This window comes from Nipponia nippon, unplaced genomic scaffold (genome assembly GCF_047370975.1).
Source record: "Nipponia nippon isolate SJK-2023a ecotype South Korea unplaced genomic scaffold, ASM4737097v1 scaffold_34, whole genome shotgun sequence".
In the NCBI taxonomy this organism is placed as follows: Eukaryota; Metazoa; Chordata; class Aves; order Pelecaniformes; family Threskiornithidae; genus Nipponia; species Nipponia nippon.
The window spans coordinates 3749007-3773775 of NW_028262352.1; the positions used below are offsets into that span (position 1 = coordinate 3749007).

At 45.9% G+C, this 24769-nt stretch overlaps 1 protein-coding gene across 7 annotated transcripts in view; it reads left to right on the forward strand.

The window, feature by feature from the left end:
* LOC104010122 (polycomb group RING finger protein 3) overlaps positions 1 to 24769 on the forward strand; it is a 114130-nt gene that overhangs the window by 86124 nt on the left and 3237 nt on the right. For 6 of the 7 annotated variants that reach the window (XM_087770891.1, XM_087770890.1, XM_087770897.1 and 3 more), the window contains 3 exons: positions 704 to 841; positions 5495 to 5575; positions 23098 to 23217. In XM_087770891.1, coding sequence (XP_087627017.1) covers positions 704 to 841; positions 5495 to 5575; positions 23098 to 23217 — 339 coding nt within the window. The remainder of the gene's footprint in view (positions 1 to 703; positions 842 to 5494; positions 5576 to 23097; positions 23218 to 24769) is intronic. The other variant, XM_087770895.1, reaches the window with a different exon arrangement.

Consider the following 24769-nt stretch of genomic DNA (forward strand, 5'->3'; position numbering starts at 1 on the left):
CAGGTCCAGAGATGATAGTAACCAAGGTCATACACAGTCCAGTGATCACCAAGCCAAGTCCATAGTGATGAGACAGGTCCAAGGTTAAGCCAGGAAGTCTAATCTGTGGGTCAGGGTCTAGGCCAGGCATGGGCATGGCTGCAACATAGCTCATGCAGGGGGACCAACCAAGGGAGGGAGCTTCAGCTTAAATGATGCTGCTAAGTGGAGCAGAGTGAGCTCACACTGAAAATTCTTCAAGCTTTTTCTCAAACATCTCTTTCTACACAACAGTTTCATGGTCATACAGCTGCTTATCAAAATTGGCCCTGAGCTCAGGCAACCAAACTCCCAAGGGAGAGGGGAATGAGCTCAGGGTCCTGACAGGTTTTCATATTACATATCTCGCTTTGGCCTTGACCTAGGCTTCTTCTGAACTAGTTGTAACATCTGCACTTAGAATAAAGCTCTGGAACAAGGCAGCCCTAAAGTTCTGCCTTGAACTTTTGTCCAGATCCCTCTTGAGTTGAATGGTACTTAACAGTAAGCTGACAAATTACTAGACAGCCTTTTTTTTAATGACACTGCATTTCGCTTTAAAGAATACTGGTATTCTACATTTTCACCTTTTTGTTGGACTAATAAATGCTGCATGTGAAATGCGTAATGGGGACTGCAGAAAATTCTGTCAACTAGCCCTGACTGTGTTTGCTTTTTCCTGAAGGTAAGCATCTGCTTGGAATGCAATAGCAGCAAATTACGTGGATTGAAGCGAAAATGGATCCGCTGCTCAGCACAAGCAACAGTCTTGCATCTAAAGAAGTTCATTGCTAAAAAACTTAACCTTTCTTCTTTTAATGAGGTAATGTTTTAATGTTTAAAAATGATTTTGCAAATTAAAGTCTTATGGATTATTTTCAAAACAGTGTCTTTCCTTCCAACCAGATTTAAAAAAAAAACTGAAGCACACACTATTTCCTAATATAAAGGAACAGTAAATGGCTATTTGAGGAGCCGAATGCAGACAAATAGGTTTTTCTCCAAATTTACCTTCCCCCCTTTTAATTTAAGGATGCTGGTCATCTTCCCTTTTTTCTCCCCCTCCAATACAATGGAGATGTAGCTCTTACTGGTTCTTGGCTTTATACAGAGTTAGCAGTGCAGCTCAGTGAGTTGTTCCATGACAAGTTTTAAAACATACGAAAAGTCTTGGTTATGTGTTTTCCACCTGTGTTAAAACTGACTCCTGCAAGATGCTTTGTTTGGTGGCCTTAAATGAAGGGATACACTACCCTAGCAGAGATTTTTCACTCAATGCAGAGAATGGATTATAACACTTGGATACTTCTGAAAGACTGATTTAATGGAAAGCAGCACATATACTTTCTTCTGCTTCTCTGAGTGAAACTCAGCCTTGTGTAGTATCAGCTGGTGCCACCTTCCCTGCAGGGAATACATAATTGGACTGTTCGTGGGAAGAAATCATGGTGGAGGGTAAGGGAAGAAAGAGGCTTTTGTATCCTCTGCAAGTTCTGTCATTTCAGATTCTAAAACTAGAACACATAATGGCAGGCATGTGAAAACGCAGCCTCTGTTCCCTCTTTGTTGGTATTAGTCACAGTCCCCCTCCATCCAGTCTGACTCTCAAACTGCCATCTCTCAATCTTGAAAACTTCCAAGGACAGTGATGTCATGACCTCTTTGGGCAACTTCTTCAGGTTCTTAATTATCCTTGTAGAGATTTTTTTTCTCCTTATATCCAGTCAGAACTTCATCTGTTTACATTTATGATCATTGTCTCTCATTCTCCCACCATGCACCTCAGTAAAGAGCCTAGCTCTATCTTCTCTATAGGCTTCTCTTAGGTATTGGAAGGATGTAACTAGGTCCCCTTTAAGCCTTCTCTTCTCCAAGATAAATAGGCCCAGTTGCCTCAACCTCTCCTTATAGGGCCTGTGTTCAAGCACCCTGACTATATTGGTGACCCTCCGCTGAACTTGCTCAAGTTTATCAACATTTTTCTTGACCTGGAGGGGCCAAAACTGGATACAGCATTCCAGATGTGGTCGAATGAGTGCTTAGTAAATGGGAATAATCACTTGGAATCACAGAATCATAAAATGGAAGGTTGGAAGGGTTGGAAGGGACCTTCAAAGATCATCTAGTCCAACCCCCCTGCCATGGGCAGGGACATCTTTCACTAGATCAGGTTGCTCAAAGCCCCATCCAACCTGGCCTTGAACACTTCCAATGATGGGGCATCCACAACTACTCTGGGCAACCTGTTTCAGTGTCTCACCACCCTCATCGTAAAGAATTTCTTCCTTATATCCAATCAAAATCTAGCCTCTTTCAGTTTAAAACTGTTGTCCCTTGTCCTGTCACTACAGGCCCTGATAAAAAGTCTCTTGCCATCTTTCTTAGAAGCCCCCTTTATATATTGAAAGGCCGCAATAAGGTCTCCCTGCAGCCTTCTCTTCTCCAGGCTGAACAACCCCCAACTCTCTCAGCCTTTCCTCATAGGAGAGGTGTTCCAGCCCTCTGACCATTTTTGTGGCCCTCCTCTGGACCCACTCTAACAGGTCCATGTCTTTCCTGTGCTGAGGACTCCAGAGTTGGACACAGAACTCCAGCTGAGGTCTCATGAGAGCGGAGTAGAGGGACCTCCCTCGCCCTGCTGGCCACACTTCTTTTGATGCAGCCCAGGATACGATTAGCTTTCTGGGTGCAAGCATGCATTGCTGGCTTATGTCAAGTTTTTCATCCACCAGTATATCCCCAAGTCTTTCTCCTCAGGGCTGCTCTCAATCCCTTCATCCCCCAGTCTGTATTGATACTGGGAATTGCCCTGACCCAGGTGCATGAATTTACACTTGGCCTTGTTGAACTTCATGAGGTTCACATGGGCCCACTCCTCAAGCCTCTCAAGGTCCCTCTGGATGGCAGCCCTTCCCTCTAGTGAATCAACTGCACCACTCAGCTTGGCGTCATCTGCAAACTTGATGAGGGTGCACTCAGTCCCACTGTCTATGTCGTTGATGAAGATATTAAATAGTATTGGTCCCAGTACGGACCCTTGAGGGACACCACTCATGACTGGTTTCCACTTGGACGCTGAGCTGTTGACTGTAACTCTTTGGACGCGGCCATCCAGCCAGTTCCTTATCCACCTAACAGTCCGTCCATCCATCAAACCCATATCTCTCCAATTTCGACGCAAGAATGTTGTGGGGGACCATATCAAAGGCCTTACAGAAGTCCAGATAGATGACGTCCATAGCTCTTCCCTTGTCCACTGATGCAGTCACTCCATCGTAGAAGACCACCAGATTAGTCAGGCTCTTTTTCCAGTCACTTTTTCCAGTCACTGGGGACTTCACCTGACTGCCATGACTTCTCAAATATCACGGAGAGTGCCTTGGCAACTACATCAGCAAGTTCCCTCAGGACTCTGGGATGCATCTCGTCAGGTCCCATAGACTTATGTATGTTCAGGTTCCTCAGGTGGTCTCGAACCTGATCTTCTCCTATGAAGGGAGGAACTTCATTCCCCTAGTCCCTGCCTTGAGGTTCAGGGGCTCGAGAGATGTGGGAAGAGAGATTACCATTGAAAACTGAGGCAAAAAAGTTGTTGATTACCTCAGCCTTCTCCATGTTGGTTGTCACCAGTTTTCCTGTCTTATTTATTGGCGGGAGTACATTTTCTTTAATCTTCCTTTTCTGGCCAATGTACCTGTAGAAGACCTTTTTATTATTCTTCACATCCCTTGCCAAAATCAGATCCAACTGTGCCTTAGCTTTCATGGTCCCACGCCTATGCATCCGGGCAGCGTCCCTATATTCTTCCCAGGATGCATGTCCCTGGTTCCGCTGCCTACGCATTTCCCTCTTGTGTTTTAGTTTGACCAGGCGGTCCTTACTCAGCCATGCCGGTCTCCTGCCTTCCTTGCTTGATTTCTTACACGTGGGAATTGATAGTTCTTGTGCTCTAAGAAAAATGTCCTTGAAGACCTGTCAGCTCTGTTCAGCTCCTTTGTCCCTGGCTGTTTGTCTCCTCCTTGAACCCTGTGTCTAGGCACAAAAAGGCCTGGGAGACCTTGTTGGTGAAAACCAAGGCAAAGAAGGCATTGAGTACCTCAACCTTATCTGCAGACACTGTCGCTAAATTGTCCACCTCATGCAGCAGTGGGCTCACATTTTCCTTGTTTATTCTTTTATTGATAATGTAGCAGTAGAAGTTCTTCTTGTTGCTCTTGATGTCCCTTGCCAGTTTCAGCTCCAGCTGAGCTTTGGCTTTCCCCAAACCATCTCTGTATACCCGGGCAATGTTTCTATATTCCTCCTTTGTAGCCTGTCCTCACTTCCACCTCCTGTATTATGTCCTTTTTCTCATGAGCTCCCTGTTTAGCCAAGCTGGTCTCCTGATACATCTACTAATTTTTCTGAGTATTGGGATGGACTGTTCTTGTGCTTGGAGGAAGTTGTTCTTAAAGACTTGTCGTCTCTTGAGCTCCTTTGCCCTTCAGAGCTGCCTCTCATGGGATCCCACTTACCAGCTTCCTGAAAAAGCAAATTTCTGCTCTACTGAAGGCCAGGATCTGTACTACTTGGTTTCCTCGCTCCGTTCAGGATCTTGAACTTCACTATTTCATGGTTGCTACAACCAAGGCTGCCATTGATTATCATGTCCCCAGAAAGTTCTTCTTTTTTGGTGAGTAGTAGATCCAGCTGTATGTCATCTATGGTTGGCCCATCTAGCATCTGTGTTAAAATTCCTAACACCTTTCAGAAACCTGGATTGCTTTCTTACTAATTACACCTTTTGCTTTTGTGTTTAAACTCACTATTCCACTGCAGCAATCTCTGGTTTTACAACTTACTTGACTCTTATTGAAATGTTAGAATGTTCATTCAACAGTACTTGTGTTTCAGGAGTCCTCCCTCCCCATTTAAGGGCACATGGCATTTTTGTGGAAACAGTGTATTGGTATGTCCAGTGAAAAATATGTTTTGAGGAGGAAGGCCCTAAGGATGTGAACACTTGGTTGAATGCTATAGACAAATCCTCGTTTGAATTATTTTCTGTCAGTTAAGACATGTTAGTGGACTGCATGCACATTCTTAGCTTTCTCAGGTTGCGGTAAAGCACCATTAGCATATGTTACTTGATCTCACATTTGCTTATGAGTCCATACCGTTGCTGTTTCCAATATCAAGATCTTCCAAAGCTGACATAGAAAAGTAAAAACAACTATAAAGTATCTGCAAAAAAAAAAAGCCCTAACACTGATATATAAGTGGGTGATAGCCTTTTAAAAATGTATTTTCAGAGTAGAAAGTTACTTGCTGGGTACTGTGTAAACAATTTTCATAGCATGTCAAAGGACAAAGCTGTCTTTACATGAGAATTGATTTCTGTTTCTTTGATCTTTTTATTGGGTCTTATCTGAAGTGTATTGTTTCAAAGCCATATTCTGTGTCTCAGTGAATTAATTATTTCTTCTTTTTACATCAGCTGGATATATTATGCAATGAAGAGATTCTTGGCAAGGACCACACACTCAAGTTTGTAGTTGTTACTAGATGGAGATTTAAGGTATGACACAACTGCTTTTCATCAAAATTTTCATGTTCCATGTAAATCATTAGCTGACTAAAGAACAAAGTTCATAAAGCATACATCATGCAGGCCTATACTGCAATAACTTCAAAATGGTTAAAATATATATTTTAAAATGTCTAATAAATATCTTTAAAAATATATATTTTTCTTAATTCAAAAGAGAAAAATGGGGGGAAATTTAATATATGCCACTAAGGAAAAGGGGAAGTTGATGGCAGATGTCAATTTGATAGTAATTAAAAATATATAAGGTAAAGGAGGCTGAAGCCATTGGGAGGGACATTTTTCTCAGCCATGTCAGTCAGATACAACTAATTAATATTACTCTGTGTAGATTGTGAAAATGGTTACAATGCAGAAGAGAGAAATATTCAATACATTTGTATTCTGTAGTTTGGAAGAGAGAGGCTGAATATACTCATTAAAGGAGGCGAATGAATTAACTTTGCTCCCCACTTCAGTTCAAGAGACTTGTAGTAATATTTAGTAGGCATAAACAAAGCTGGGGAAAGCAGCTGAGTGGGTCTCTGGGTTACTGATGTTAGTTTCTTTAAACAAAACAAAACCAAAACCCCACACAACAAAACTTAGAGCTGAATAGTAAAAGATGGGGGATTCATATTGAGCATAAATTATCACTGATGATTTATGGCTACCCAAATAAAATGGCTGTAAGTATCATGAAATGTCAAGTTGAACATCTAGGATACAAGTGACATCCAGAGAATCAGGGTGTGTGCAGTTTGGGAGTGATAACTTTGAAGAGGGGTTAGTGTTCATAATGGACATACAATAGAAGCTCCCAGGATAATAATGTGGTAGAAAGATGTGATACCTTTGGATGCATAAATAGAAGGGATGAATGAGAATAGGTAGGCAATTTTTATCTGTCTGTGATGAAATAATTAATTTCAGATTGGAAAATAGAAGGTAGGAGATTGTGGTCAGTTATGACATATTCATGAATGACCTGGAAAGGAGGTTAAATAGTGAGGTGACACTGGCACCAATAAAGTTATTCAAGACAGTAAAGATAAAGGTTGGTGATGAAAGGTTGCAGGAGGCCTTTACAGTACTGGATGACCAGGTGATAAAATGGTACCTAAAGTTCAATATGGGTAAATGTAGAGATGCATGCTGGGGAAAACATGTATCTGAACATTATATATAAAAATGGTGGGCTCTGAGTTGACTGCCATCAAACAGAAATCAGGTTTTGGGGTTAGACATAAAGATATCGGCTCAGTAATGGTCCAAGAAAAACCCAAATTAAATGCTAGAAATTATTAGGAAAAGAATAGAGAGCTAAACAAGAGCACTGCTGTGCCTCTGTATAAATCCACTATTTACCTGTATCATGAAGATTTGTACAGTCATGAGTGGCATGGAAAAGGCAGCAACTGTAAACTGTCTTATTCGGTGAAAGAGATGAAGGATATCAAGTGAAACTTGTAGGTATGAGGTTTAGAATGAGCAAAAGGAAGTGATTTTGTTGTAAATTCCATTTACCCTGATAGGGGATTGAGTTGGGGGAGACACAGATCACAACCAATATTCATTAATAACAGCTTTTATAAAGCTCTTATTAATAGAATCAAGCTATTATTAATAGCAGATAACTTTATACAGTATATTCATTTATTCCCTCACATACTCAGTCATAGTTACCCAGTTGGAGAAACAGCAGGGAGACCAACCCCAGCTGTGTACTCAGAAGCAGTGTCATACTGACACGCCAGTGGCTTCTAGGTAGGTGTTCAAACAGTCCTTTATGACACTTCTCTCCCTGTTGATACCTAAGTTAAACTTATGGTATTGTCAATTTTCATTCAGTTTACATAATCACAGAATGTTTCATTAGCTGTATAATCATTATAAGCATAAACATTTTGATTCTATACTATTTTATGATTATCACAATTAATAAAACTATCCATTCAAATGTGATTAACCATACAACAGGGTGTCTTAAGAGATATACTGATATTTCCTTAAGCCTTATCCCTTAAAACTTTTTACCTAATATCTCCCCATAACATGTGACAATGATGAAATGTTTCTCATTCCTCATATAATTGTTTAGTTAACCAATATGTTCTCTTTTGTCATAAGTAAGATTACATTTACAGTAGATCTTTCCCAATTCTATTAAACATGTACATTTTACAATATCTTGTTAAGTATCCTAATATAATTGTCACCTAATGTAGCCCCAGTACATGAATAGTGATATTCCTGGTCACTACTGAAAAAGTTAACACGATTGTAACGATCAAACCAGTTTCATCTAGCTTTCACTGTTGATATTAGTGGCTTGATCTGACCCAAAGTTCTCAGCTAGCCTCGCCCCACTTTTGCCCTTCTTGTCTTCTTGTAGGTTCTCTCATAACAGTGATTTTCTCAGATATGTGTCCCAAGGTTATGCAGCTGTGTAGCATCAGAGCTGGGCTTTGGATCCTCGGAACACAGGCAACTAAACAGTTAGGGGAGGGGAGAAGGAGAAATAGCAGAGGAGAAATTACACAGAGTTGTTCACATAATCAGTCATCACATTCATGTATAGACTTCTACTATTCTCTTTCTTTTTTTGCTCTTACAGAAATGCTGGGTTTAGTGATTAAGTTCTGATTATTAGATATAAGTAACCTCCAATACCTGGCATAGATAAGTATCTCACTTCAGTGTTACTTCTATTCTGGTTCAACCATAATATTTCACTATTCATTATATATTATCCTTTTTCAGACCTTGATATATACACATATAACCCACAATTCTCTCAACCTTTAAGTACTGTTAGTATTCCGTTTCCCCTGTTTCAAACCTTTCTTTCTCTTTCCTTTCTTCCTCTTTCCTTTCTTCTTTGATACCTCTCCCAAATTCCTTTTATATTTACACATTTGCTTAAAAGAACATTACTGAAATCAACAATTCTGTCATTAGGTCTGGCTGCTCTATTCAAATTGTTTCTTTAAGTACTATCATGTAAACAAATAAAACTACCAAGGTTCTAAGGTTATTCTAACTTTAGAGCATTTTTCCAAAGCTTCAACTGTGATCCCCCAGCCTGGGTGGACCCAAATCCTGAGTTGTAACACTTAAATCTGATAGAGCTCTAAAAGGAGTCTTAATTCAAGTGCATTAAACTGTTGTTATTACATTAAGTAGTTAGACTGAGCTAAGATGGGTTAGGTCACAGATTAGCTATCCAGCCATGCAAAACTTTTTATTGTAAGAATTACTGGCTACTCCAGTTAAACAGACAAAAATAAAGTTCTAAACAAGCAAAATATAAGTGAGGCCTATATCAAATTTGTGGTCTTGTTAGCAACAGCAATACCATGTTTCCTGGGCTACAAGGTCACTTCTATCCCTGTCCTTTGGTAGTCCATGAATCACAGGTTATTGCTCAATGAGTCCAACAAGGATGCTGCAAACCCTCCTATGGCTCAAGGCTCCTAATCAGGACTGAACAGAGACTCTTCTTGGAGGCATTCACTTTCTCCTATCAGGTCTTGCCTCATGATAATCCATAAAGGTCTGACAGTTCTTCATGGCAGTGTATAGTCAGTACCTGATTTGCTAAATGTCTATGATTAACACAATTTATAAAAATTTATGAAAATTTATAAAAATAAGCAAACTATAGGGTGTAGAGCCAAGTTAAGAATTCCTGCAATTTCAGGAAACCTCTCTCAGTCTGATAGGCACTGGTGCGTACCACTCACTGTAGCTCAAGTCTACTAACTACTACTGAATTAGGTTCTTCTGGCAGGCTGCATATCTTACTCCTTGGTCTTGCCTCAGAGTTTACCATGTTATATTATAACTTTGTCAGCCCTCGCTTGTTGATGGAGTTGTAGTTAAGTCTGTTGACCTGCAAAAATCAAAGCATAAAACAATAATGTTAGTGTAAGCATATAAGTAGATCTATGTGGTGGTTTAACCCCAGCTGGCAACTAAGCACCACACAGCTGCTTGCTCACTTCCCTCTCCCTGGTGAGGTGGGGTAGAGAATCGGAAGAGTAAAAGTGTAAAAGTATTAAAATTTGTATTAAAAATTTGTATTTAAAATTTGTATTAAAATAAATACAGTTTAATAGGTAAAGCAAAAGATGCACATGCAAGCAAAGCAAAACAAGGAATTCATTCATTACTTCCCATTGGCAGGCAGGTGTTCAGCCATCCCCAGGAAAGCAGGGCTCCATCACGCGTAATGGTTACTTGGGAAGACAAACGCCATCACGCCAAATGTCCCCCCCTTCCCCCAGCTTATATACTGAGCATGATGTCATATGGTATGGAATAGCCCTTTGGCCAGTCTGGGTCAGCTGTCCTGGCTGTGCCCCCTCCCAGCTTCTTGTGCACCTGGAAGAGCAGGGGAAGCTAAAAAGTCCTTGACTAGTATAAACACTACTTAGCAACAACTAAACCATCAGTGTGTTATCAACATTATTCTCATCCTAAATCCCAAACACAGCACTATACCAGCTACTAGGAAGAAAATTAACTCTATCCCAGCTGAAACCAGGACATTATCCACCCCTTATTCCATACCATATACATCATGCTCAGGTCCCACACTATCCAATACATCCTCATTAACCACCACCCCCTTTCCCATCCTTTGATACAATACACTGCTATCATTCCCTTATTCTATGGACTACCCCTGTGAAATGTCTGTGAAATGTCTGTAAAATGTCCATAAACATCCACAAATGTCCACCAAATGTCCATTGAGTTCATTTAGTCCATGACTTTGGGCTCCATCTGTGATGGTGGTTGCTCAGAACAGGAGAGGTGGTGTGTTGTGTGGAGTTATTGGGCACCAAAGCTAGCTCAGGTCGGGTCACTGCTGCACTTGCACTGCTTCTTGTAAGGCTTGTCCTCCATTGGTTCAGGTGGTTCCTGCTACAGTAATTCCTATAACATGCAGATCATGGGTTACAACAACTGAAAGGTATTTCCATTACAATCTCCACCCCTGGTCCCTTTGGGCCAGGTTATAGGGCTTAACATTGCAATGAATTCCTCCCCTTGCTCCTAGCCTGGCTAGCAACAAGGGGTTCCTGCTATAGTCATTCCCATAACACGCAACTCAAATCCCAGGTTACAACAATTTAAAGGTATTTCCATTACAGTCTCCACCCCTGGCCCCTTTGGACCAGACCATAGGGTTTAACACTGCAATGGACTCCTCCCCTTGCCCCTGCTCCGGCTTGGACTTATCCACAGACTGCAGTCACTTAGGGGAGTACCTGCTCCAAGTGGAGCCTTATCTATGAGCCACAGTCTCTCCAGGGGTGTATCTGCTGCAGCATGGACTTATCCACAGCCACAGTCGCTTAGAGGTGCACCTGTTCCACCATGGCCTTCTCCATGGGCCACAATGCCTTCAGAGATATACCTGCTCCGGTGTGGCCTTACCCATGGCTGCAGTCCCTCCAGGGGAGTACCGGCTCTGTCGTGGGCTTATCCATGGCCACATGCTTTGAGGTGCTCCAGCATGACCTCATGCACAGCCACTGATGCTTCAAGGTGTACCTGCTGCAGCACGGACTTATCCTTGGGCCACAATCCCTTCACAGGTATACCTGCTGCGGCACAGACATAAGCATGGCCGCAGATGCTTCGAGATGTACCTGCTCTGGCATGGGCTTATCCATGGCCACAGATGCTTTGGGGTGTCCTGCTCCCGCGTGGACTCATCCACAGGTCACAGTCCCTTCGGCTCGAGTTCACACAGCAGTTCCAGCCTGTCCAGTACAGCAGCACAGAAACAGCAGCGATGCCCTGGCCATCTGCCAGCCCAGGCGCATGGCCATTGCTGTTATCAAAATGTTCCCAGGCACAGCAGAGTAACATGATAAGCAGTTCAGCAGTACAGCAAGCAGCAAAAGCAAACAGCAGCCACTAACGAGCACTAGACTCTAATATACAGTGAGGCAAGGAAGCCCTGTGGCAAGTACAGAAGCCTGCCGATTAATAGCTAAACAGCAATGACAGCTATAAATTTGATCTAGCACATTCCAATCAAATCTGTCATTATCTTGAACCCTTCGTGCCCCACGTTGGGTGCCAAAAAGGACTGTCGTGGTTTAACCCCAGCCAGCAACTAAGCACCACACAGCTGCTCGCTCACTCCCCCCACCCCAGTGGGAGGGGGGAGAGAATCGGAAGGGTAAAAGTGAGAAAACTCATGGGTTGAGTTAAAGAAAGTTTAATAGGTAAAGCAAAAGACGCACATGCAAGCAAAGCAAAGCAAGGAATTCATTCACTACTTCCCGTCGGCAGGCAGGTGTTCAGCCATCCTCAGGAAAGCAGGGCTAATAAACAGAAGGTAAAATAACATGTAAGCCATACCACCTCCCTTACTTTTTATGGATGTGATTACATTTGGTCTTGCTGTGAGCAGGAAGGAAGGGGAACTAGACTAAATAAATAGCCTCTGGAGGTAGATCTTTCAGGAAAATTCTGTGTCCCCATTCTTGGCAAATCCATGCAATAAAGGAATAGTTGAGGTTGGAAAAGAACTCCAGAGATCAGCTAGTCCAACTGCCCTGCTCAAAGCAGGGTCAACTAGACGAGATTGCCCAGGACCGTGTCCAGTTGAGTTTTGAATATCTTTACAGATGGAGGCTCCACAACCTCTCTAGGCAACCTGATCCAGTGTACAGTCACCCAGTAAACAAGTTTTTTTATGTTTAAATGGAATTTCTTGTATTTCAAATTGTGCCAATTGATCCCTTCACTGGATATCACTGAAAAGAGTCTGGCTCCATCTTCTTTAATAGTCAGTCCAGTTGTTCTTGGGGTACCCAGCCCCCTGAGCTGGAAGATGGGGACGGGGAGCAGAATGAAGCCCCCATAATCCAAGGGGAAATGGTTAGCAACCTGCTACACCACTTTTAGACAGGCACAAGTCTATGGGGCCGGAGGGGATCCACCCAAGGGTACTGAGGCAGCTGGTGGAAGTGCTCACCAAGCCACTTTCAATCATCTATCAGCAGTCCTGGCTAACCGGGGAGGTCCCAGTTGACTGGTGCTCGAGGACATGGTTTAGTGGTGGACTTGGCAGTGAGAGGTTAACGGTTGGACTCAATGATCTTAAGGGTCTTTTCCAACCTTTTCTATGATTCTATGACTGGAGGTTAGCACATCTACAAAAAGGGCCGGAAGGAGGATCCAGGGAACCACATGCCTGTCAGCCTGACCTCGGTGCTGGGGAAGGTTATGGAGCAGATCATCTTGAGTGCCATCACGCGGCACGTACGGGACAACCGGGGGATCAGGCCCAGTCAGCATGGGTTTATGAAAGGCAGGTCCTCCTTCACTAACCTGATCTCCTTCTATGACAAGGTGACCCGCTTGGTGGATGAGGGGAAGGCTGTGGATGTTGTCTACCTGGACTTTAGTAAGGCCTTTGACACTGTCTCCCACAGCACTCTCCTGGAGAAACTGATTGCTCATGGCTTGGACGGGCATACTCTTCGCTGGGTAAAAAACTGGCTGGATGGCCGGGCCCAAAGAAGTGTGGTGAATGGAGTTAAATCTAGTTGGCAGCCGGTCACAATTGGTGTTCCCCAGGGCTCAGTATTGGGGCCGGTCCTGTTCAATATCTTTAGCAATAATCTGGATGAGGGGACTGAGTGCACCCTCAGCAAGACTGCAGATGACACCAAGTTGGGCAGGAGTGATGATCTGCTGGAGGGTAGGAAGGCTGTGCAGAGGGATCTGGACAGGCTGGGCCGGGGCCAACTGTATGAGGTTCAACAAGGCTAAGTGCCGGGTCCTGCACTTGGGTCACAACAACCCCAGGCAATGCTACAGGCTGGGGGAGGAGTGGCTGGAGAGCTGCCTGGCAGAAAAGGACCTAGGGGTGCTGGTTGACAGCTGGATGAATATGAGCCAGCAGTGTGCCCAGGTGGCCAATGGCATCCTGGCTTGTATCAGGAATAGTGTCGCCAGCAGGACCAGGGAGGTGATAGTGCCCCTGGGTGATAGTGCCCCTGTACTCGGCACTGGTGAGGCCACACCTCGAGTATTGTGTTCACTTTTGGGCCCCTCACTCCAAGAAAGACACTGAGGTGCTGGAGTGTGTCCAAAGAAGGGCAATGAAGTTGGTGAAGGGTCTAGAGAACAAGTCTTATGAGGAGCAGCTGAGGGAGCTGGGGTTGTTTAGTCTCAAGTAGAGGAGGCTGAGGGGAGACCTTATTGCTCTCTACAACTACCTGAAAGGAGGTTGTAGTGAGGTGGGGGTCGGTCTCTTCTCCCAAGTAACAAGCGATAGGACAAGAGGAAATGGCCTCAAGTTGCACCAGAAGAGGTTTAGATTGGATATTAGGAAAAATTTCTTCACCGAAAGGGTTGTCAATCATTGGAACAGGCTGCCCAGGGAAGTGGTTGAGTCCCCATCCCTAGAGGTATTTAAAGAACGGATAGATGTGGTGCTTAGGGACATGGTTTAGTGGTGGACTTGGCAGTGTTAGGTTAACGGTTGGACTTGATGAAGTCCAAAGGTCTTTTCCAACCTAAACGATTCTATGATTCTTTACTGCCCCCCGTCGGATATTTCTACACATTGGTAAGATACCCCCCTGATCCTTCTCCAGGTTAAAGAATCTCAGCTCGCTCAGCCTCTTCTCCAATGCCAGACACTCCAATACCTCAATGAACGCTTTACTGGACTCTCCCCAGTATGTCCATGTCTTTCTTGTGCTGGGGACACAGGACTCCAGATGTGATCTCTCACCAGTGCTGAGCAGAGGGCAATAACAATCTCCCTCAACCTATTGGCAACACTTTTCCTAATTCATCTCAGGATACTGTTTGCCTTGTTTGCTGCAAGGGTGCATTGCTGGCTCATGTTCAACTTGATGTCCAACGGGACTCCCAGGTCCTTTTCTGCAAAGCTGCTTTCCAGTCAGTCAGCCCCCAGCCTGTTCAAAGATCATCTAGTCCAACCCCCCTGCCATGGGCAGGGACATCTTTCACTAGATCAGGTTGCTCAAAGCCCCATCCAACCTGGCCTTGAACACTTCCAATGATGGGGCATCCACAACTACTCTGGGCAACCTGTTTCAGTGTCTCACCACCCTCATCGTAAAGAATTTCTTCCTTATATCCAATCAAAATCTAGCCTCTTTCAGTTTAAAACTGTTGTCCCTTGTCCTGTCACTACAGGCCCTGATAAAAAGTCTCTTGCCATCTTTCTTAGAAGCCCCCTTTATATATTGAAAGGCCGCAATAAGGTCTCCCTGCAGCCTTCTCTTCTCCAGGCTGAACAACCCCCAACTCTCTCAGCCTTTCCTCATAGGAGAGGTGTTCCAGCCCTCTGACCATTTTTGTGGCCCTCCTCTGGACCCACTCTAACAGGTCCATGTCTTTCCTGTGCTGAGGACTCCAGAGTTGGACACAGAACTCCAGCTGAGGTCTCATGAGAGCGGAGTAGAGGGACCTCCCTCGCCCTGCTGGCCACACTTCTTTTGATGCAGCCCAGGATACGATTAGCTTTCTGGGTGCAAGCATGCATTGCTGGCTTATGTCAAGTTTTTCATCCACCAGTATATCCCCAAGTCTTTCTCCTCAGGGCTGCTCTCAATCCCTTCATCCCCCAGTCTGTATTGATACTGGGAATTGCCCTGACCCAGGTGCATGAATTTACACTTGGCCTTGTTGAACTTCATGAGGTTCACATGGGCCCACTCCTCAAGCCTCTCAAGGTCCCTCTGGATGGCAGCCCTTCCTCTAGTGAATCAACTGCACCACTCAGCTTGGCGTCATCTGCAAACTTGATGAGGGTGCACTCAGTCCCACTGTCTATGTCGTTGATGAAGATATTAAATAGTATTGGTCCCAGTACGGACCCTTGAGGGACACCACTCATGACTGGTTTCCACTTGGACACTGAGCTGTTGACTGTAACTCTTTGGACGCGGCCATCCAGCCAGTTCCTTATCCACCTAACAGTCCGTCCATCCATCAAACCCATATCTCTCCAATTTCGACGCAAGAATGTTGTGGGGGACCATATCAAAGGCCTTACAGAAGTCCAGATAGATGACGTCCATAGCTCTTCCCTTGTCCACTGATGCAGTCACTCCATCGTAGAAGACCACCAGATTAGTCAGGCTCTTTTTCCAGTCACTTTTTCCAGTCACTGGGGACTTCACCTGACTGCCATGACTTCTCAAATATCACGGAGAGTGCCTTGGCAACTACATCAGCAAGTTCCCTCAGGACTCTGGGATGCATCTCGTCAGGTCCCATAGACTTATGTATGTTCAGGTTCCTCAGGTGGTCTCGAACCTGATCTTCTCCTATGAAGGGAGGAACTTCATTCCCCTAGTCCCTGCCTTGAGGTTCAGGGGCTCGAGAGATGTGGGAAGAGAGATTACCATTGAAAACTGAGGCAAAAAAGTTGTTGATTACCTCAGCCTTCTCCATGTTGGTTGTCACCAGTTTTCCTGTCTTATTTATTGGCGGGAGTACATTTTCTTTAATCTTCCTTTTCTGGCCAATGTACCTGTAGAAGACCTTTTTATTATTCTTCACATCCCTTGCCAAAATCAGATCCAACTGTGCCTTAGCTTTCATGGTCCCACGCCTATGCATCCGGGCAGCGTCCCTATATTCTTCCCAGGATGCATGTCCCTGGTTCCGCTGCCTACGCATTTCCCTCTTGTGTTTTAGTTTGACCAGGCGGTCCTTACTCAGCCATGCCGGTCTCCTGCCTTCCTTGCTTGATTTCTTACACGTGGGAATTGATAGTTCTTGTGCTCTAAGAAAAATGTCCTTGAAGACCTGTCAGCTCTGTTCAGCTCCTTTGTCCCTGAGGGCAGTTTCCCAGGAGGTCCCATCCACTAGTTTCTTAAACAACTGAAAGCTTGCTCTCCTAAAATTAAGGGTCCTAAGTCTGTTCTTCACTTGGCCCATAGCTCTCAAGATTGTGAATCCCACCAGGGCATGATCACTGCAGCCCAGGCTGCCACCAATCATCTTGACCTCTCTAATTAATTCATCTGTGTTGGTGAGCAAGAGGTCCAGTAACCCTTCTCCTCTGGCTGGGCTGTCTATCAGCTGGATTAAGAGATTATCCTCGACACACTCCAAGAGTCTCCTGGACCGCTTACAGCTTGCTGTGCTGGTTTTCCAGCAGATGTCAGGGTGATTGAAGTCCCCCAGCAGGATCAGAGCCTGTGATTGTGATGCTTCGTGTAGTTGAAGTAAGAATGCTTCGTCAACAAGCCCCCCTTGGTTGGGCAGCCTGTAGTAAACACCAGCCATGAGGTTTCCTTTGTTGGGTTGGCCCCTAATTTTTACCCATAAGCTCTCAACCTGTTCGTTGCTGGTTTTCAAAGACAGCTCTGTGCAGTCAGTCCATTCTTTTACATAGAGGTCAACCCCCCCGCTCCTCCTTCCTTGCCTGTCCCTTCTGCACAGTTTATAGCCATCGATTGCAGCGCTCCAGTCGTGCGATTTGTCCCACCACGTTTCAGCAATAGCGATTAGATCATAGCTTTCTAGCTGCACAGTGGCTTCCAGCTCCTCCTCTTTGTTACCCCTGCTGTGTGCATTGGTATAGAGGCACTTCAGCTGGGCTATCCACCCTGTCACCTTTTAGAGGAACATGCCCTAATACCTTTGAGGCATTTCACAGGTGTTTCCCTGTTGGTTCCTAATACATTAGCAGCCCCTGGCTCTTCTCTATTGCTCAGAACTCCATCCCCTTCCCCCACACTAAATCTAGTTTAAAGCCCTCCTTGTAAGTCTGGCCAGCTTGTTGGTGAAGGCCCTCTTGCACCACTTGGTCAGGTGAATCCCATCAGCTCCCAACAGACCCAGCTTCTCAAAGGCAGATCCATGATCACAGAAGCCAAAACCTTGAGTATGGCACCAGCCACGCAGCCAGGCATTCACCTGTTCAATTAATCTTCTCCTTCCTGAACCCCTTCCTCTGACTGGGAGGATAGAGGAGAACACCACTTGTGCTCCAGATCCTTTTAACATTGCTCCGAGGGACATATAGTCTCTTTTGATGGTTCTAAGTTGCCTCGTCGCAGTATCACTGGACCCTATGTGGAATAGTAGGAGTGGATGATAATCCGTAGGGTTCACCAGGCTCAGCAGCCTCTCAGTGATGTCACAAATGCGAGCTCCTGGTAGGCAGCAAACTTCTCTAGAGAAATTGTCTGGATGGCTAATGGGTGCTTCCATGCCTCTCAGTAAGGAGTCTCCGTTTACTAATACTTTATGTGCTTTTCTGGTGGCACTGGTTCTAATGCAGGTGGATGGTTGGATCAACGGTCGGCTTTTCCTGGATCTTGTCCATTACTCATGTGCTCTTCATTCTCCAACCCCAGAGCATCGTCTCTGTTACGTAGGGGCACTTTAGGGGAAGGGGGAAGGTGGTTCTGCCCCGAGCAGAGACAAGAGTCCAGTCTCCTTCATATCATGAGTTACTTGTGTCAGTCAGCTTGAGGTTGAATTCAGGCTTACCTTCCCCTTGCGCAGCCTTAAGGCTGGGCTGTCGCTCAGCCTGGGACAGCACACAGTACCATGTATCAATCTCCCGCTCAGATTCCTGGATCCTGCGCTGCCTGTTGAGCTCCTCTTGTAACATAGCTACTTGTTTGAGGAGTTCTAGCTGGGCACACTTACAGCTATGACATCCACCGCTGCCTTCAGGTGCTAGGGGACTTCCAAGCACTGCAGCTCCATGCAACCTGAGGTCTGGACAGCTATTTCAGTCCTTGGGAGGTCTGTTTGGGTGGAGACGTTAGCATAGGTAAGCTATAGTGCTTCTGTTTGGGTTTCAGCCTTTGCCTTGCAGTTGCGGCGGGTGGACACAGGATACACTCCTACAAACAGGAGGAGCTGGGAGCCATTGTGCAGCACGAAAACTATGACATAGTTGCCATCACGGAAACATGGTGGGATGACTCGCACCACTGGAGTGCTGCAATGGATGGCTATGAACTCTTCAGAAGGGATAGGCAAGGAAGGAGAGGCGGTGGGGTAGCCCTTTATGTTAGGGAGTGTTTTGACTGTCTAGAGCTTGATGATGGTGATGGAACGGTCGAGTGTTTTTATGGGTAACAATCAGGGGGAAGGCCAACAAGGCAGATATCATGGTGGGAGTCTGTTATAGACCACCCAACCAGGACGAAGAGGCAGATGAAGTATTCTATAAGCAGCTGGGAGAAGTCTCAGGATCGCTAGCCCTTGTTCTCGTGGGGGACTTCAACTTGCCAGATGTCTGCTGGAAATACAATACAGCGGAAACAGACTACGAGGTTCCTGGAGTGTGTGGAAGATGATAACTTCCTGACACAGCTGGTGAGGGAGCCAACTTGGGAAGGCGCCCTGCTGAACCTGTTGTTTGTGAACAGAGAAGGCCTGGTGGGTGATGTGGTGGTCGGAGGCTGTCTTGGGCACAGCGACCGTGACATGATAGAGTTTTCGATTCTTGGAGAAGTAAGGAGGGGGGTCAGCAGAGCTGCTACCTTGGATTTTCGGAGGGCAGACTTTGGCCTGTTTAGGAGCCTGGCTGAGGGAGTCCCTTGGGAGGCAGCCCTGAAGGGAAAAGGAGTCCAGGAAGGCTGGACATTCTTCAAGAAGGAAATCTTAAAGGCACAGGAGCAGGATGTCCCTATGTGCAGAAAGAAAAGCAGGCGGGGGAGAAGACTGGCCTGGCTGAACAGAGAGCTTTGGATGGAACTCAGGAAATAAAAGGGGAGTTTATGACCTTTGGAAGGAGGGGCAGGCAACTCAGGAGGACTACAAGGATGTCGTGAGGTTATGCAGGGAGAAAGTTAGAAGGGCCAAAGCCCAACTAGAACTAAATCTGGCTACCGCTGTAAAAGACAATAAAAAATGTTTCTACAAATACATTAGCAACAAAAGGAGGGCTAAGGAGAATCTCCATCCATTATTGGATGTGGGGGGAAACATAGTGACAAAGGATGAGGAAAAGGCTGAGGTACTTAATGCCTTCTTTGCCTCAGTCTTTAATAGTCAGACCAGTTGTTCTTGGGGTACCCAGTGCCCTGAGCTGGAAGACAGAGATGGGAAGCAGAATGAAGCCCCCATAATCCAAGGGTAAATGATTAGCGACCTGCTACGCTACTTAGACGTGGCATAAGTCTATGGGGCCAGATCAGATCCACCCAAGGGTGCTGAGGGAGCTGGTGGAAGCACTCACCAAGCCACTTTCCATCATCTGTCATCAGTCCTGGCTAACCAGGGAGGTCCCAGTTGACTAGAGGTTAGCAAATGTGATGTCCGTCTACAAGGAGGATCCGGGGAACTTAGAGGCCTGTCAGCCTGACCTTGGTGCCAGGGAAGGTTATAGAGCAGATCATCCTGAGTGCCATCACGTGGCATGTAAGGGACAACCAGATGATCAGGCCCAGTCAGCATGGGTTTATGAAAGGCAGGTCCTGCTTCACTAACCTGATCTCCTTCTATGACAAGGTGACCTGCTTAGTGGATGAGGGAAAGGCTGTGGATGTTGTCTACCTGGACTTTAGTAAGGCCTTTGACACTGTTTCCCACAGCATTCTCCTGGAGAAGCTGGCTGCTCATGGCATGGATGGGTGTATTCTTTACTGGGTAAAAACCTGGCTGGATGGCCGGGCCCAAAGAGGTGTGGTAAATGGAGTTAAATCCAGTTGGTGGCTGGTCACAAGTGTTGTTCCCCAGGGCTCAGTATTGGGGCCAATCCTGTTTAATATCTTTATCAGTGATCTGGACGAAGGGATTGAGTACACCCTCAGGAAGTTTGCAGATGACACCAAGTTGGGCAGGAGCATTGATCTGCCTGAAGGTAGGAAGGCTGTGCAGAGGGATCTGGACAGGCTGGATCGATGGACCAAGGCCAACTGTATGAGATTCAACAAGGCTAAGTGCCGGGTCCTGCACTTGGGTCACAACAACCCCAGGCAATGCTACAGGCTTGGGGAAGAGTGGCTACAGAGCTGCCTGGCAGAAAAGGACCTAGGGGTGCTGGTTGACAGCTGGCTGAATACGAGCCAGCAGTGTGCCCAGGTGACCAAGAGGGCCAATGGCATCCTGTCTTGTATCAGGAATAGCGTGGCCAGCAGGACCAGGGAGGTGATAGTGCCCCTGTATTTGGCAGATGGAGATCAGTGACAAGTGGTGTCCCTCAGGGGGCTGTACTGGTGCCAGTGCTGTTCAATAACTAACTTCATCAATGACATAGCAGGATTGAGTGCACCCTCAGCAAGTTTACAGATGACACCAAGCTGAGTGGTGCAGTCGACATACCTGAGGGACAGGATGCCATCCAGAGGGACCTGGACAAGCTGGAGAAATGGGCCTGTGTGAACTTCATGAGGTTCAACAAGGACAAGTGCAAGGTCCTGTACCTGGGTCGGGGCAATCCCCAGTATCAGTACAGGCTGGGGGAATGAAGGGATTGAGAGCAGCCCTGAGGAGAAGGACTTGAGGATACTGATAGATGAGAAGCTGGACATGAGCCGAGAATGTGCGCTGGCAGCCCAGAAGGCCAACCATATCCTGGGCTGCATCAAAAGAAGCGTGGCCAGCAGGTCGAGGGAGGTGATTCTGCCCCTCTACTCTGCTCTCGTGAGACCTCACCTGGAGTACTGCATCCAGCTCTGAGGTCCTCAGTACAGGAAGGACATGGACCTGTTGGAGCGGGTCCAGAGGAGGGCCACAAAAATGGTCAGAGGGATGGAATGCCTCTCCTATGAAGAAAGGCTGAGAGAGTTGGGGTTGTTCAGCCTGGAGAAGAGAAGGCTGCAGGGAGACCTTATTGCGGCCTTTCAGTACTTAAAGGGGGCTTATAAGAAAGATGGGGACAGACTTTTTAGCAGGGCCAATAGCGATAGGACAAGGGGCAAGGGTTTTAAACTAAAAGAGGGTAGATTCAGACTAGATATAAGGAAGAACTTTTACAATGAGGGTAGTGAAACACTGGAACAGGTTGCCCAGAGAGGTGGTAGATGCCCCATCCTTGGAAACATTCAAGGCCAGGCTAGATGGGGCTCTGAGCAACCTGATCTAGTTGTAGATGTCCCTGCCCATTGCAGGGGGGTTGGACTAGATGACCTTTAAAGGTCCCTTCCATCCCAAAGCATTCTATGATTCTATGATCCACTGTTCAAGGAACCTGATTCATCCTTATTTCTGCCAGGGGAGCTGGAACTACTTGTACCCCGTCAGGAAAGGGTGGTCAGTACACGATAGATATCATGTTCTGCCAATGTTTGAGAAACCCCACATTTGTTCATAAAACATTCTCCATCTTCTCCTGGCTTAGTGCAGCTAACAGAAGCATCCAACAGATGCAGCAGTTTGCACAGTGGTTTCTGGGCTCTGCTTTTAGATCATCTAGATTTTCTGGGAATGGGAACAACTTCTGAGATCATCAGGGGACTCCTAGGAACCCCTCGAGGAACTTCAGGGTGCCTGATGTTGCTGGGAAAGGATAGCTACATGAGACTGATTCTAGCAAGGTCTAGCGGCAGCTAATGAGCTCTGTCAGTTGTTCTTGATCAAAGGGTGCTTTAAGCTTTTGTTCCAGCTGACTCCTGATTAGGAATGGTCAATCACACTTTCAGAAGGTGCTAGGGAGAGGTCTATATAACTGCTGGGCCTAGCACTAATAGAAGTAGTGAGCAGACATAACATTTGTTATGGTAAGGTATGCAGAAATTGGCTAGAAACTCTGCTGAGTGTAGTTTATGTGTGCTCAGCAACAGTAATGATGTGCTTTGGGGCATGGTCCCCAGCACTAACTAGAGCAACTACCCCTGGAATATCAGAGGTTTTGACTCAGAGTGAGCTCCAGAGGAAGATGCATTTCTTCAGGCCTTCAGCTGCAAGGAGTGCCTGGGGCTTCTTGCTAAGGCTGGAGTAGGGGGAGATGGTGTCCTTGTCTGCAGATGTATGTTGGTGGAGAATCTCTGTTGTGAAGTAAAGGGGCTGCAGGGAGGAGGTCAGCAGACTGCATGGCATCAAAGGTGATGAAAAGGAGATCAATAGGATTTTGTCAAAGACCCTAGAGATACAAGAGCCTGAATCTGCAGCTACAATGAGGGAGGGGGCAGCCAGGGTCTGTGTTGAAAGAAAGGAACAAGGTAAATGGCAGGATCACATCCCTGGACTTCAGGAGAGCAGGCTTTGGTCTGTTCAGGAACCTGCTTGGAAGAATTCTGTGTGTTGTGGTTTAACCCCAGTAGGCAGCTAGGCATCACTCAGCCACTTGCTTGCTCCCTCCCAGCAGGATGGGAGAGAGAATCAGAGGGGTAAAAGTAAGAAAACTTGTGGGTTGAGATAAAGGCAGTTTAATGGGTAAAGCAAAGCTGTGTGTGCAAGCAGAGCAAAATAAAGAATTCATTCACTACTTCCTGTAGGCAGGCAGCTGTTTAGCCATTTCCAGGAAAGCAGGGCATCCTTATGCATAATGGTCCAAACATCCCCTCCTTCCTCCTTCTTTCCCACAGCTTTTATTGAGTCCCCTCCCAACTTCTTGTGCACCCCCAGCCTACTCACTGATGGGGCAGTGTGAGAAACAGAAGGCCTCGATGCTATCCAATCACTGTTCAGCAATAACTAAAACATGGGTATGTTATCAATGCTGTTTTGGTCACAAATCCAAAACATAGCACCATAAGAGCTGCTATGAAGAAAACTAACTCCATCCAGTAGATAAGTAATTGTACTGTGTGAATAGATAACATAATTCACTTGCATACATGTGCTTGTAATTATTGGATTGGAGCAACAGTAAGGAGGCCAACCTCATCTATTTACTAAGAAGTAAGAGTGTCATACTGACATGCTAGTGGCTTTCAGGTAGCTGTTCAGAAAGTCCCTCAGTGGTCCCTTGTCTATTCAGGGGTATATATAATCCTATAGTTTTCATCTACATATAGCAGCCACCACTTTCCTGGATGTGGTCTGAGTTGTGCAACCCATTATTAATGCCAGTGTTTGCTCACGGCCTTGGCATTAAACAGACCCTTAGTGTTCTGTGTTTATCAGGTCTTGTGGGTTCAACAGGACTGCTAGTTTCAGGAGCTTATTGGTCCTTGGGAGACTTTCACACACTATCTTCATGAAGTTCAAGAAGTTCATGAAGAGCCTCATGAAGTTCAACAAGGGGAAAGGCAAAATCCTGCTCCTGGGGAAGAACAACCCCATGCACCAGTACATGCTTGGGGTCACCCAGCTGGAAAGCAGCTTGGCAGAAAAGGACCTGGGGTCCTGGTGGATACCAGGTTGAACAAGATCCAGCAATGTACCCTTGCCACAAAGAGGGCAAACGGTATCCTGGGATGCATCAGGCAAAGTATTGCCAGCAGCTGGAGGGAGGTGATCCTTCCCCTCTACTCAGCACTGGTGAGGCCACACCTGGAGTCCTGTGTCCAGTTCCGGGCTCCCCAGTACAAGAGAGACATGGACATAATGGAGAGAGTCCAACAAAAGGCCACGAAGATGATTAAGGGACTGGAGCATCTCTCCTATGAGGAAAGGCTGAGAGAGCTGGGACTTAGAGAAGGCTCGGGGGGTGGTGTGGGGGTGGTGGTGTGTTTTATCAATGTATATAAATACCTGAAGGGAGGGTGCAAAGAAGATGGAGCCAGGCTCTTTTCATTGGTGCCCAGTGACAGGACAAGAGGCAATGGGCACAAGCTGAAACACAGGAGGTTCTGTCTGAGAATCCAGAAACACTTTTTCACTGTGAGGGTGACCGAGCACTGGAAGGGGTTGCCCAGTGGGGTTGTGGAGTCTCCCTCCTCAGAGATATTCAAAAGCCATCTGGACATGGTCCTGGGCAACTGGCTCTAGGTGACTGTGCTTGAGCAGGGGGTTGGACCAAATGACCTTCCAACCTGTGATTCTCAGCATGTACTTTTCCTCTCTTTGGCCTGCTCTTTTCAGGTAACTATTGCTCCATCCATGCACATAAGTACCTAAAGAGCCAATTCACGCAAACTCATGCGGAAGAGGCTTTTATGACCGTTCTTTATGTTGTGTAAGCTTGAACTATAGAACTCTGTACTGCAGAATGTTGTAGATGTTAAAAGTTTACGTGGTGTTTTGTTTTTTTTTTTTAAAGCAATGGGTAAATTCACAGAAGAATTATTGGGAGAGGATTATTAATACAAGGCT